The sequence below is a fragment of the Epinephelus fuscoguttatus genome, linkage group LG1 (genome assembly GCF_011397635.1).
Source record: "Epinephelus fuscoguttatus linkage group LG1, E.fuscoguttatus.final_Chr_v1".
Classification (NCBI taxonomy): domain Eukaryota; kingdom Metazoa; phylum Chordata; class Actinopteri; order Perciformes; family Serranidae; genus Epinephelus; species Epinephelus fuscoguttatus.
Window position 1 is genome coordinate 37,318,599 of NC_064752.1, and position 16,095 is coordinate 37,334,693.

General features: G+C 40.1%; 1 protein-coding gene across 1 annotated transcript; it reads left to right on the plus strand.

Annotated features, from left to right (window-relative positions):
• The first annotated feature begins 7,485 nt into the window (after positions 1-7,485).
• On the plus strand, positions 7,486-12,349 carry fmoda (fibromodulin a). Its single transcript, XM_049579285.1, has 6 exons — positions 7,486-7,515; positions 8,325-8,714; positions 10,305-10,427; positions 10,519-10,659; positions 10,736-11,003; positions 11,353-12,349. Exons 2-6 carry the CDS (start codon positions 8,355-8,357, stop codon positions 11,502-11,504), a joined length of 1,044 nt encoding a protein of 347 aa, XP_049435242.1. The 5' UTR covers positions 7,486-7,515; positions 8,325-8,354; the 3' UTR covers positions 11,505-12,349.
• The last annotated feature ends 3,746 nt before the right edge of the window (positions 12,350-16,095 follow it).

The following is a 16,095-nucleotide window of genomic DNA, read 5'->3' on the forward strand; positions in this document are numbered from 1 at the left end:
CTGATAGAAACAATGGTGGGTTTGAAATACCTAAGAGAAAACTTTGGTATTTTTAGGATATAAAGAAATGCATTTAACACATTGGTTCAAGTTCAATAACTGTTGTTTATTTAAAGAAAACTCCGCAGGGTCCCTTAACTGTAAGTTTCAAAGTTCAGTTTTAACCTTGGAAACAACAGTTGACAAAACAATCTTGAGATCCATTTATTAGCTGTTCTGAACCTTTACTTCATATCACATGATCCAGAATGGAGTTTCAAATTTTCATTTTTGTTTAGAGCATTTAAACCTGTAATAAAGATTTTTTTGGCCACTTGGGGGCAGCAGAAAGCTGTAAACATATCACTGACAGAACATCACCTTTTCAGTTGTCGAACATGGCAGCATATGGTTGCCTATTTATTTACACATCCAAAATAGTGAACCAAAACAGTGCAGATGCGGGCTGTAAAACACAGCAAAGGACTCTAGAGCATTCTGTAGCTACCACCTTACACTTAGTATCTATCCTTTATACAGCTCTGCAGGATAAAAAGGTGGACACTTCTTCTATAAGAGGGAAATGGTAAATATTTTAATATTTTGTAGAGGAACAATGGAATCATAGTTTAAAATAGATTAATGAATGTTAATGTAATACATGGCCTAATGCAATTCAAAATTGTACATAGGTTGCATATTTCCAAATCTAAAAAAAACAAATGGTTCCTCTCTGATTCGTCTCTGTGCAACAAGTGTCAGTCTATCAAACCCACTCTTAAACACTGTTAAAAGATTCAGAAGTACCAGTGCAACATTTTTCATCCAATTTCAGACATTCTTGATTCAAGAATTGAGCCTGAACCACAAAGTATCATTTTTAATATTTCAGAGGCATTTAACAACCTCACATCAGCTCATAGGCAACTTATCAACTACTTCCTTGTGTCAGCTAAGAAATAAAGAGATATATTAGAAATGAGCAGGTGAATTTATTTGACCTGCTGTATCTGGAGAAGAGAACAGTGTAAGGCCATTTGCAGATTCTTGTAACCAATTTTGTTTTGGGTGTCTGGGGTTGGTAGGTTAGGTGCTTTATATATGTATTTTTTTTTTTTTTTATCAATTCTAAAAGAGAACGGTGTCCATCAGTTTTGTAAATGCACAAATTATCTCCATATTGCATTTGCGTATTTAGCAAAAAGGTTGGGGATTCACAAAAAAAAATCTAGAAGATATAAAGTATACAACACAAGCTTCATTTCAGTTAAAAAAGAAAAAAGCATTCAAATGCTTGAAACCTTGGATCCCAAGAAATGCTGCTTACGACTTCTCATTCAGGTTGGCGTAAATATTGCCATGTTTTGTGTGTGTGTGTGTGTGTGTGTGTGTGTGTGTGTGTGTGTGTGTCTGTGTGTGTCTGTGTGTGATTTTTTTGCTTTCCTGAACAGCTGCTAAATGGATGTAGAGGCGAGATATTTTCATTACAGTAATTGTTGTTTTATATTGTGCACTATTACAGAAGCACAGATCTTGCACTGGTTAACATGTTACTTTAAGAGAGTGAAACAGTGAATGTTCCACAGCACCAGCTGAGCCTGAATTAGTTTCCTCTTCCTCCTCTCGATTTTTCCTCTTCTCATAATATCCCTCACCATCTGCTGCCTTAATCTGTCCCTCAACAGTTCCTGTCTGCGACACGAAAGGGCACTATTTCCTGTTCAATCAACAGCATGCACAGCTTGAGTACAGGTTGGGACAAACAAAGGTAAAGGTATTCTTTGCAAATGTTCATAGTACCGATAAATAATAGCAACAATACCAATAAATTATAGCTTTTTTCCCACAGTGAAAAAGTAATCTTCCCACTGACACTGAGTGTCACTGCTGCTACACAACAGATGATCCCTGGCGTGAAGTTGAACTGGAGATGGTGCAGTTACGAGCACCCTAGGCCACTTGCCACTCACCAGGACACCCCTGATTATATTTTCAAGATAACCTTTTTTTAGTGTCACACAGCAGATTTAAAACCAGAGTTTAGATTAAACCCATAAATTAAATTGTTATCAACACACATACGTAACAATCTGCTGCTTTCATCTGTATGAGAAAAAGATGAGACGCTTGACATGGTGTAATCATGAACATCTGTGTGTGTGTGTGTGTGTGTGTGTGCATGGACATCTGCTTTCTATCGCAGAAAGGTTTATGCTGCCCTCTGTGCCCTGGGGTGCCATGGCTCAAGTTACCTTAAGGAGACACATTGTCCAGGGACTATTAAAACTGAAATGTTACCATTTGTAAGATTAATTTGTTTTATTCATTTACATCATCATGTGTGCATCTTCTTTATAAATAGGCCTTATGTGTTCATGTAATGTATTATTCATGCATGTTATCTAACTAACTAACTTTTTTTTCTGTGTGTATATATAAACTTTTATAAATCCCATTGTGGTGACAAAAATCTGGTTCCAACAAGGTTATCCGTTGAATTGTGGGGTTCATACTTGAGTAGTGTTTCAGAAATGAATGCAAGTCAGGTTTTTCTGGGTGTTTGTTTGAGAGAGAGAGACTAAGAGATGGACAAACTATGTCATAAAAGAGACACTGCCACAGATTGTATCATCAGCGGGTAACAGTTTAAAAGATAATGAATTGATGATTAAATCTAAATGATTGTGTTTAAGGTTTACAGGCTACTTCGGTGTGTTGTTGTGTCTTCATCTGCCACAGGCACAAAACATATTTCCAACATTTTACTTAGAAAGAGCGACATTGCATTTTTTTTTTATTACTCCAGATCTACTAAGCCCATATGAATCTTTATGGCAGACAGATGAAAGGACATCTGACTTCCATACATACATAATAAGACAATTTAGTCCATTTCATGCAAAACAATGGACTCCAAACAAAGTGAATTTCCTCTCACTGACCTGCTTTCAATCTGGAAATAAACACATATTGTTAGGGCTGAAGAAAGATCAGATGAGTGGATGTTTAGTACAGTTTTGAGGATTTACTGTTTTTTTCTGCAGGTGAGTAACGAGAGAAGTAACCTTCAGAATGAAAATTCCTCTGACATTCCTGTGAAGAGTTCATGTCCTGATCTTCTGATCCCTGCTCAGCGGTGCTCATGAGCCAGACAGGAGACGGGGGGGATGGACACGGGGTGGGGGCTGGGTTAGTGTTTGGGGCTATGCAGAGTCCACCTAGGCCCCTGACTTTGAAGTCATGGTCACTAAAGAATCAGTTTGTCTCACTTTGAATGATAACTGCTGCACCTTTTGTTTGATGCACTTTCACATTGCTTTAAATAGTTTGTGAATGCAAATATGTATCTTTCTGTCACACACACACACACACACACACACACACACACACACACACACACACACACACACACACAAGACTTTATCTATTTAACCACCTCATGTGAACAGGACTTTGATGTTATGTAGCAAGAGGCATTTATCACAGGAGGCTCAAACGGTTGTCTCTCAGAGGTGAGTAAAGGGTTAGAGGTCACCATGGTTCAGTTCACAGGTGCTTCTGTTTAGATAAAAATAAAGCTATGTGGAGAAGTAAGACCGTTACCGATATAAAATCACATTCAGAATAACAAATCTGACTGGTGTAGTGTTTCAAAGGGCTGGGCAGAGCATTGACTGGCCTGTTCTGCTGCATCTGCTGTCCATAGATGCCTGCGGGCACACAGAAAAAACAAACGTATTGTCTCATTCTGCAAACTGACGAACAACAGTAAAGAATATGTTGCTTTGCTTTATGTATCTGTTTGTCTCTCCTGTTTACTCAGTCCTCCTTTTTCTAACCTAAACACTCATGATCTTTGCCTTGTAAATTCCTCGCTCCCGCTCTCCAGCTCAGCTGTGATGCAATGTGGCCATCTGGTTGTTCCTTTCTTCTCTTTTTTGATCTGTAAAACTTTTTATTGTCAGATGTCTGACACAATGGCTACAATAACCATCCTAAATAACATGTGTAAGGCACTGAGTCAGAAAGCACACTTTCCTATGCTGTTCCTTACTTAAGTTATGGCAAATTTTGACAAGACTTTTCTTTGATCGTTCAGAGATGATGCAGCCCTCTGACAAATGTTAAAAGTAATAAAAGGGTAAAGGAACATGCTTAATTGCTTTATTACCAAGAGTGAGATTAAACTAGAATTACCATCTCACAGTTGTATGCCTCTACAAACCACTCAGGTTGCACTTACAATTTACAGTTTCAAGGTGGACACCAAAATTAGTGTCACCAATTCAGTATCTGACTAAATGTCTGCCCTTCTGTCATGACCATAATACAAAGCCATCATGACCTTAAGTAATGGCCAGAAAAGTGTTTTTGCAGAACATTATGATGTCAGAGAGAAGTTGACCTTTGACCTTTTAGGTATAAAATGTCATCGCTTCATCATTTTGATCCTATTAGACATTTGTGTGAAATGTTGTCATAATTAGCGTATGAATTCTTGAGTTATGGCCGAAAACACGTTTATGGCCTTTGACCTTTGAGCACCAAATTCCAATCATTTCATTCTTAAGTCCAAGTGGGCGTTTGTGCCAAATTTTGAGGAACCTTCCTCAAAGCCGTCTTGAGATATTGCATTCATAGTGACCTTGATCTTTGACCTCCAAAATCTTCTCACTACCTCTGTGACTCAAAGTGGATGTTTGTGCCAAATTTTTCAGAAATTCCCTCAAGGTGCTCTTTAGATAATGTTCATGAGAATGGGACGGACATACAGACAGATGGATAACAAAACACATAACGCCCCCAGCACCAGCCAGCGTGGAGACATAAAAATTGGGGCCATTTGCATGTCTGTAAAACATGAACAGCCAGGATACAGTTAGCATAGCTTAGCATAAACACTGGAAAAACAAACACAGTGAGGTTGCCAGTCAACGAGCAAAAACTTCAGGAAGTCACTGCACTCGCTCAGCCAAGAAATAGTCCGGCACATAAAACCCTGTGAAGGGAGTCTCAGTGCGTACAGCGGGTGTCCCATGTACAAAGTCAGAGAAGCTGCAGGTTTGATTCCAGCTTGCAGCCCTTTTCTGCATGTCATCCCCTCTCTCTCCCTCTTTCACGTGTTTTTATATAAATTAAACCAAATACATATAACATGTTAGTTAGTGAGCTGTAGAGTTGCTGGTAGGAGGATTTTTAACAATAAGATAGAGTAAGACTAACTGTTTCCCCTTTTATTCCAAAGTTTTGCTGAGCTAAGGGACTGTCTAAAAATTATTAAGATGCTAGAGGTTCAAATTGGTCTACACAATTGAACAAACTGTACTCAGCTAACACTGTTAAGTTATTCTCACGTTTCAGGAATATTGTTGCAGATTTTTTCTAGGTCAAGAGGAGGGTTAAAAGAAAACATAAGGTTCCCACCTCACCACCCCAATAACTTATATACTGTCCCTATCTGTCTCCCAGATCTTGCTTAGTCTGACATACATAGGGGTGGTATTGAGCTTCTTATCTAAGGCTGCTCTGACACCTGAGCTGTTTGGTCTGTCTGAACTGAACCCTGGAGCATTTTGTTGGATAGTCTGGATGGTTTGGGGTGGTGTGAAAGTTAATGTAAACTCTAGTGCAGACCAAACAACCAAATCCTGGTCTGCCCAAAAACACTGGTCTTGGTTCCCTCTACGTGCACTGTGAGGATGCAATCTGACCCAAACATAAGAACTGAACCAAGAAGCAGTGCATTGTCTTGACAGTTAATGGACACTTTTATCATGCATTTGGGAATTAACATTGAGTCAGAAAGTAGCAGGCGTGAAATATGTCACATGTACAGTCATGGTTAAATGACGACAACTCAACGTAATCTCTTTCTTATCTGTATGTCTTACTCTTCTCATTCGAAGAATGAAATGCTCAACAACTCGTCTTGTCATCTGCTTATATTGCCTTTTTCTGAAATATCTGATTGATAGAAACACCAAAGCAAAACCACAAAACCTCAGACCTCATAAATTTTGTCTTACTGTATTTTTAAGACCAGGAAGTATTGATGAGTTTCACTCTGATATTCTGTCCAATAGATGAGCGTCCACTTTGACCGTGTGATATTTGTTTGCAATGTTCGTTGTGCATAGAAAAAGTGCAGTGCGCATGCTATCCGTGCCAAATGAAACATGCAGCAATGTTGTAGATGTGGCCTAACTCTCAGAAACAAAGTGAATAAGTCAGGTCAGACTCATCAGGCCACAGCTCTTCCTTTTGCTACGGTACCCTGTGACACTACTAATTTGTGTTTACACATTTGGCATGCCAAGACATATTCACAGGTATTTCCTTGTTTATTGCACTGCAGAGGACGAACAACCAGAAGATGTGATGATAGTGAGAATATTCTATATGCGCTGTATGTGAATGTGGAAACACAAGCCATGGGTTTCTACTCAAGATGAAATGGTACATCCTAAGGAAAAACTTTTTTTCTGTACTACTTATTTTTCACACAGAATATTACATGTATCGAATACTCACTGAATTTTATTTCATGACAAAAAGCCCAGACACCTCAACCTCCTGTGCAAACATGTTTTGCTAACTATTAAATAATCCTGCGATTCTTTCCTTGTCACATTTTTAAAGTGCATCCCACAGTAAGAAACAGAGAGGGAAAAGGGGATAGCACTTATTTAGATGGAGCTCGTGTCGGAGGAAAGATACAGAGGCAGGAAGAGGCCCACATTAAGACCAGACAGACTGTCACACATGTTTTCATTTAACCCTTTACAAGATGTTAGGTTGTTGGAGAGGAATGGGGAGAGTTAGATCCAGCCCTGCTACAAAGGAACTTTTGCTAAGTGGGCTAAAGAGGGTTTGGATGTAATATTTTGCTATCTGTCCATCTAAATAATATTTGAAAGCAGAAAATAAATAATAATAATTAGTCAAATGCTGAAATCACTTTGACAATGACTTGATCCTTTAGAGATACCTCTGACACTGCTGTCAAAGACAGTAAGCAGGATATAAGGATCCATTTGAATAGGGATTCACTATTATTTATCAAAAGAGCACAATGCACAGTAACAGTAACAATTTCTCCCTCTGTGTCATACAAACCAAATCGCACAGGCCCACATGCCCCCACACACATACGTGAGTGCTATGAGAACAATAGAGGGTGTTGCAGAGGTGTAAATTCCTAAATACTGAAATAGTGGGGTTCAGCTGAAATGGACCGAATGTGCTACACACAGATGGGAAAAATCCCCCACAGCCACTGCATCTCACATCACTAACACCAGTGGAAAAAGAACCTCCAGAGTGGGGTGTGCTGGGCCATGCCTGAATGCACAAAATGGGGTGCAGGCGGGTGGGTGAGGGGGTAGAAGGAGCCACAGAGAGTGAGAGGTGGAGAGGGGGGATGGCAGAACGGAAAGGAGAGCAGGGAGGGGAGGAAAGTTTTTGTCAGAGTCCCCTCCAGTCCTGAGCACACTCTGAAAGAGAGAGGGGACAAGGAGGGTGAGTCTCTCTGATCAGGTAGGTGTGTGTGTTTGCGTGTATATGCATGTGTGTGAACGTGTGTCTGTCTGTCTCGGAGGTATTTATCTATGTAACCGTATAGCAGATGAATAAACAAGTGATGATAGAGGCATGTTTTGGTTTCAGCTTTTTTTTCTCTCTGCAAACCTGAGGGTAATTATTGGATATTTTCCCACAGGTTTGGGGCAGCACTGAGAAACACTGACAAAGCTGGCATTCATGGCTAATTTTTTTCTTTTTTAATGCTTCCTCTCTGGATTCCCTGTGGATTAAGACCCCTAAGAATGTACCTCTCTGCAGATATTTCCAAAACACAGTCAGTAATCTGCACTGTGCCTTTGACTTTCTTATTAATGTTGTTGTCCTCTATTTAAGAGCTGAGAGAGCCAGGGCAGATGCCTTCATTGCATTTGAATGTACAGTTGTATTTCCTAATGTATATGACAACAAACTCTACTGTTTATTACGCAGCTTTTTCCTCTAAAGGTGTGTAAGAAATTATGCTTTTGCAAAGTTTATTTTTTGAATATTTGGTGGCTTAATGAACAGTTAATTCAGCTATTTTGGCAAATCATGTATCTCTAAATTATATAAGAGAGGAGCTTGCCTTCAGTGTATACAGAGATTGAGCATGAGAACACATTTTTTTTAACCTACAGTTCACTCTGAGCTGTATCTATTTCCAGATGTTTCAAAAAATATCAGTAACCACAGCTCCAATAACAAAATAATTTTGTCTATTTGTGAGTCAGTTCATGCCTATTCTAAATTATCTTGCCTTGTCTCTCTGTCTTTGTCTCTGTTAGATTACAGTGAAGATTTGTGCGACTGTGACCATGCGTGTGGTGACTGTCTTCCTCTTGTCTGCCCTGCTTCCACTCTCTCTCTCCCATCAAGGGGACCCCTTCGCCTGGCTGTACGGCCCGCGCAGCTTGAGATATGGCTTCCAGCAGGCAGACTCCACAGGAGGGGAGTGTCCAGAAGAGTGTGACTGCCCCCCCTCCTTCCCAGTCGCAATGTACTGTGATGGGCGGGGCCTGACAGCCATGCCAACCATCCCCTCACGTGTGAAATACTTGTACCTCCAAAACAATGCCATCACAGCTGTGCCGGACTCAGCTCTGGTAAATGCAACCAATGTGGTGTGGCTGATGATGCACCACAACCAGCTGACGTCTGACGGCATTGGCAAGAAGGTAAACCTCCATCTGGTCTGAGACAGATCCAGCCACACGTGAGCTCATAGCATGAAGTGCTGGTATAAATGGTTGTCAGATGGCTGGCAGGTGGCTAATGAGGTGCAGTGATAATAATAAAAAAAGTAATGATTTTATTGTGTGATTTAACAAAAAGTTGATGTTTGTGGCTCTTAGTTTAAAGCCCAAATGAGATAAATTAAAATTGCATGTTTTTATTTGCTACAACTCACACATCTGCTCAGTATCACATGTCCTGTGTTCTCCCTGAACACCAAAAGTGAGATATTTATTTGTTTTGATTTCATGATGGCTTTGTATTAATCCATCATAATGATGATGTATATAACAGCCAATACAGCCAATCAAATTTTTGCACAAAGCAAAACATGCATGTATCCACCGTATAGTGGAGCTAATAATAATTGGCCATGGCATGTGCACAACTTTCTCATCTAACAACATAATGCACTGAATTTTTAGATGCAAACATTACAGTTGTGCAACTCTCTCCCAAGATGATGATGGTAAATAAGTGTCCAATTTACTGCAACCTATTGAGTGTGCAGTATATAGGGAGTAGTGTGTGAGTAAACAACACACAACACCAGACCCACAGGCATGAACAACAATCTGTATTAACTTCTAAACTAACTTGCATAAATGCACGTTTTGTCCTGCACTGTCGCGTTTTGAGCAAGTGACCAAACATTCACCAAAGAAAAGTGCACTGCACACACAGTCTCTAGGCAAGGTGTTAAACTAACTGCTGCTGTGCAACAACATGTAAAATGCAGGTCAGTTTGGTTCAATGCTGGTGCTATCCTCACTTCCTCTGCTTCTGCTAACATCATGCTGTTTGTCCATGACTTGTAGCAACAGTGCAAATTTAGGCCTTGTCTCCATGTAAATAGATCTTACTAAAATGAATACGTTCCCCCTCTGTTTAAAAAAACTAAAACAAAATACAAAATATCATCGTCCACAGGGGAAGGTACATCTGTAAAGAGGTGCAGCAGTTCTAAGTGCACAGTAGTCATTAGTCCAAGCAGTGCTAAGAAAACATTGTGCAGGTCTGCCATTGTTGTTGCTGTTTCTAGCGTATGGTCATTACACAAAGCAACAACGGGGATTCTTGAACTGAGGAGATTATGTTGTTGTTTCCCAAACACTCTGTTTTACATGTTCACACTGGCACAAAGTCTTCAAAATCTGCACCTTTTGAAATATCTCAGTTTTAGTTACCTAAAATTCTGTTTGCATGTGGATGAGAGGTAAACTTGGAGCAAAATATCCGTTTTAAGAAATAGTCATATATATGTGTAGAAAGGGCCTTAATTTCCCTTTAGTTCTCTTGCTGGTGCTCAGACGGCCAGCTGCTGTCGATCAAACACAGTCGCCAACATGCCATCCAGCTGGCTGAGAGGAATAATTATAAACTGAATTAACTGAATTTAAAAGAACACTGACTCTGTTTTCGACTGCAAAAAGGGAAAACTAAATGTGATTTCAGTTCAGACTTTTTAATGATGTTGAGATAACTGTTATGTAGATTTTAGTGAGTTGTTAATTCTCCACATCATTTTATAGGCATTTTTGCAGTTGGAGAAACTGGAGCGTTTATATCTGCAGCACAACAATTTGACCAGCATTCCTCCAAACCTCCCTCGCACCCTGCGAGACCTGAGGATCAACCACAACAAGATTGAAAAGGTAATGTTTTACACGCGGAGCTCCTCTCTGTTCTAGTTTTAGCAGTACATCACACATATTAGACTTTGAAATTATTTCTACTGTTGCCTAGGTAACAGCTGCAGACCTAGAGGGAATGGATAACCTCACCATCCTGTATCTCCATGACAACGCTGTCACGGACATGGGCACATCACTGAAGGCACTGAAATCCCTCACACTGCTGGACATCAGTGGGAACAAGTTGACAAAGGTAACTGTGTGTTTGCACATGTGCCATTAGGCATTAGGCATGCAGTCCTCACAATGTTTTCATGAACTGGTCCCAGGTCCCGGAGGCCCTGCCAGAACAACTGCACCAACTCTATCTGGAGTCCAACTCCATTGATTCTCTACCAGAGGGCTTCCTGGGTGGTTTCACTCAGCTGCAGTACATCAGAATGGCTCACAATCAGCTCACAGACAAGGGTATCCCTGCCAACACCTTTAATGTGACCGGGTTGGTGGAGCTGGACCTGAGCTTCAATAAACTGGAGAGGATTCCCCCAGTGAGCACCACACTACAGCATCTGTATCTGCAGGCCAACCAGATCAAAGGTAAAGTGCATACATGTTTCATTAATCATTGGTGTCCACATGTCACTTTAGGAAATACACCTAAAAAGAAAGAACCTGGAAACATTTCTCATTCAGCTTATTTCTATGAGCAATCACGCTTTGCATAAACACAGTATGGGTGTGTAAATCTTACACACTGGACCTTTAAATCAATTTTTTGCTTATTAAGTCACAAATGTTTACTATTATAGCAAGGTACTTTGGACCTCTTGCAGCAGCAGTTTCATTCTCAGATATACAGGGTAGGTGCTGAGATACTGGATGTTTATTTGAGAAGACACAAAAGCATTCTTCTTACATCCGCATCTACCACCATCTGTCCCTCTAGAGTTCACCCTGGGTAGTTTCTGTAGCATTGTGGATGTGACCAACTTCTCCAAGCTCCAGACGCTGCGACTGGATGGGAATGAAATCAGTCGTCAGGACATCCCTACAGAGTCATCCACCTGCCTGCGCCAGGCTTCCAACATCGAGGTCTAACTGTGCGTACGACACAGTGTGTGGCGCTCTGCTCACAATCACAGCTCCGTTTACAGTATGCACCAACAGTGTGACACATTACTGTGTGGCGTGCCAAAACCAAAGCACACATCAGGGGCGACAGTGTGATCTAACATCGACAGCAGGTGGCAGCAGTTCTTACTGTGATATCCAATATTCACATCACAGTGAAAACAAAGGCTGTCATGTGGTGTTGCTTACATGATAGCGGTTTTACAGCAATTACCATATATTTCAGATTTCACGGGGCATTTTCTGTGGAAAATATGAACAAGTAAATTTTTAAATGTTAAAACAAATCTGGACAATTGGCCAAGTCTGATTTTATTTGATTTTTTTTAAATCAAATAAAGGCCAGTGAGGCTTTTGCCCTTAAACACATCGTATAAGCCTCATGATGATGCTGTATGAGCCACATGTGATGTTTCTTTTTTGAGTATTGAAAATGATCTTCCTTATATGTTGCTGTGAGGATCAGTGATTTCTGTAATCAGTTTTTTTTTTTGTTTTGTTTTTTTTTACAACGCATGCTTTCTATTGTTTTGTCTGATAAGTTGATGATACAAATATTACATATCGTGTAGGATGTGATTTCAGATCATTAGCTGTCGTAGAAGCATGACAATATCTGCATCACTTCTTTGACGACCATGTCCCAAAGTGATGTCATATTACAGTTGGGTACATTATTTTGTAATGAAAGTGCTGTGACTGTTTTTGTAGAGGCATTACAGTAAAACCAATTTGCCTAAAAGACATAGATAGATATCTGTGCACCATGTGAAACATATCTCCATATTGTACTGTAGTGAATCAAACATACAAAGGGCTTTTGACGTATGACTTATGATTCTTGAGTTACTGTATGCATTGCATGGATTGGTCATCATACTGACGAAGGGTTTATGTTTAGGAGCCTGTTGCAGAATAAATAAAAGTTGGTATTTTTAAAAAGATCACTGTACTTTTTGTGTTTTTAGTACATCCTGTATTTATAGTGAACTGTATTTTACTGCCTTTGTGTGTGACGTGGGTTTGATTCAGTGATTTTATGGACTAAGTGTGTATTAGAGAAGAAGAAACAGAGGAGCACTGTAATGTAGTTTGCTCAGGACAGAGTCAGCTTTTGTTCATAGTGATCTGATGCAGCTGTCTGTTGAATTAAGGCTTATCTAGATGCTCTCTGGCTGTTAAATACACACAAAGGCACTTGACGTCTCAGAGGTTAATGTGAAGGATAGGAGATGAAGAAGTTGAAGAGGCCACTACATCAGAAGAGAGGAAACCGGAAAAAGTCTCTGTGCTGTAACTATTGGTATGTTTGTGGACTAAATAAAACAAATAGATAACACAGAGGACTGCTCTCAAGAGGATGTCGGCACAATTAGGTTAATAAAGGCCATGAGCTGCTGGAGAAAATGAAAAGCTTTTCAAAAATGCCACAAGAGCATTGTGACATTTTGCATGATTTGCAAACCATGACTCTGTGAGGGCTGATTTATTTTCTAAAGGGTAAGAATCTCTGTGGAGAGAGATTTAAACATATTTCAATACCACCAAAAAAAGAAAAAGGAAAAAAGACACCAAACAGATACCACCTTTATGAAATAGTCTTGCTTTTCATCATCTTCCATTTTCAGGCTGTTTGTTCCCCACAATCATGTCATGCTATCTGCAAGAAGACTCATTTTCTCTTGATCGTGAGGTGAGTGCATGACAATAAGTGAGTCAACAGGCTGACCTGCTCAGAGATAGAGACAGAGCTGTCCTGTAGCAGCAGAGCTGAACCCTCTGTGTGTCAGCTGGCCAGTGGTGGGACAGTCACAGGACACGGGATGTCTATATTTATTCATTTTTCTCTCTGTCACCATGTTTTGTAATCTGTGGCCACACCGGCAGATACTGTCATTACAGCTAATGTATATTATGGGTTGGCAGTGGTCAGGCTGTGGCCGAAACGTCACTGACCAAAATGGCTCAGAAATCAAAAGAGCATCAAGTAAAGCACATTACACACAGGCGCCATGAGCCCACACCCTGTCTGTGTAAGTATCCAGAGGTCAGTGACACTGTTCACTCTGCTAAAAACCTACGAGCCAGTTTTATCTCTCTTTTTTTTTAAAATACAATGGATCACATGAAAGTCACTTATTCTAAATAAAGGGTGCTCTGTCATTAAGCCATAATCACAGCATAACATATTTGAGTGTTGAATACTTTAATGTGCTTGTTTAAACTAATTATGTGCAGAATTTATTCTGTTGTGAGTTTCGGGATATGTGTTTGTATCATCAGACTGTTGATGATCAAAGTTTTACTGGATCAGTAAACTGCCTGAAAATCAAGAGGATTTCCCTTTTGAAGCTCTGGAACATCCCGTAAATATAAAATATATCCCTAAGACACTTCTCCTAGCTACAGCAGAACACATCACTTACAGTAAATTGATGAAGCCAAACATGCATTTGATAAAGCTGTCATAATGTTTTTTTGCTACATTCATTAGGCTCCTGTTGAATTATGAACTCACTGATCAAAAAAAATTATGGCTTGTGTATCTGCAGAGTTATTTTAATGATCAGATATATGAACACGTGACTTCGCTGCCAAAGTCATCTACATGTCACAGCCAAGCTCGAGTATCACATATCAGTATGTTTTTGTCAAATATTGTAAAGACTTCCACATCAGCTGTAGGAAAAATAAAAATGTTTTTGAGACTAAATAAGATCCAAATTAACAAAAGAAATACAGCAGTTAACCACATTTGTTGACCTTCTCTTGACCCAAAAAACTTTCAAACTTTGGCCTGGTGGTGGCACTTGTATTGTAAATATATACACAGGTACAGTGAGGATGACTAATGAATTGTGTTATTGTAATATCTTAACATACATAAAGGTAAAACATAGAAAAAGTTCTTGTATTGGCAACCCTAAAAAATAACTAGAGATCATTTTGTGATGGGCTCACACCAGCTGCAACAGAGTGATTCACAATTTAAAATAAATATGGGACAGCAGGTGCGTGAAGTGGAGGGCCAATGACCCCTCTTCTTCTTGCTACCTCCATACTTCCAGCTCCATTGCTTAGATCACACCACTTCATTTTGATCTCAACTAAACACCTGTAGAGTTTTGAGACTGCATCTTGAACACGTTGCTGCTGACCACAGACAGACAGACAGACAGACAGACAGACATATAAACACCTGGCAAGGCAATCATCACCAATTCTGTCGTAGTTTCCACTACCATATGTCTCTAGCACCACAATTTTGCCATGATCACACACACACACACACACACACACACACACACACACACACACACACACACACACACACACAGGTGAAAACGATACCAGGCCTGCTGTTGCGGCTGTTAATTATTATCTGGCTTTGCAGCTCATCCTACCTCTGTGCAGCATTTCTGTGACTTTCAGCGTATTGTTTTGGTTCATGGCTCACAGCACTGCTCTGGTTCAGTCTCACAGCTCTCAGAGTTATTTTCAGTCACTGAAAACCCACCGTACACTACCTGCTCAGCAGAAATAACAGACATGAAAACTTAGCAACTGGCTTGTGAATATAGTGAGCCAATTAGGTAAAACACAAGATACTAGTCCATACCCATTGGTAGCTGTGTCACCTTCTACCTATGCCAATCCTCAATGCCTATGTGCAGTTTCACATAGATTGACCACATCAGTGAGTAGAAAAACGTGGGACAGACAGAATGACTGACTGACAGAATGACACACTGACAGTTTCCGTGATTATGTACAGCATACCATACCATGATTTAGTCATACCAAAAATTAGAAAAAAAACCCCAAACATTGGGCCACAGGGGGAGCCACAGCGATTGGTCACATTTTAGCCATTTCTAAGCATTTTTCTGTTGTTATAGCGCCACCCAGCTGCCAATTAGTGTTACATTTCTCCAGTCACCTTGAGGCGTCCTGTTCTACATATCTACCAAGTTTAGTAAAAATCGATATGGCGGTTAGGCGTAGATAAGAAATTAGCTCCCCAGCACCCCCATTTTGTTTGAATCGGTCAATAATGGAGGGGTCCCCTCAGATTATGTGTGGTCATATGCCTACAAAGTTGCGTGGTGATTGGTGAAACCCTTGAGATGTTATACACCTTTATGTGATGAGCCACGCCCTCCGCAATATTCATAGCTCATTTTTAGTATGTTTTCCAACTTTTGTCAAGAGGGAACTTTAGATATTGGTCCCTAGATTTTGTTCACCGAGTTTCATGCAGATCGGTCAAACTTCCTAGGAAGAGATTGATTTTAAGTGTTTTTCAAAAAATTCAAAATGGTGGAAAATCTGTATAACTGGAAGTTATGGGTTCTTGAGGCAAATTTGTTCCTCATGAGGAGAGGCATCTCTGTGCTAAGTTTCTTGTCTCTACGACATACAGGGCATGAGATATGCCCATTCAAAGTTTGTGATTTCAATCAGTTGCTATAGCGCCCCCCTTTGGCCAATTGATGTAATTGTACTTCATTCGCATCCTCCCATGACCCTCTACCACTGTGCCAAATTTCACATGGAT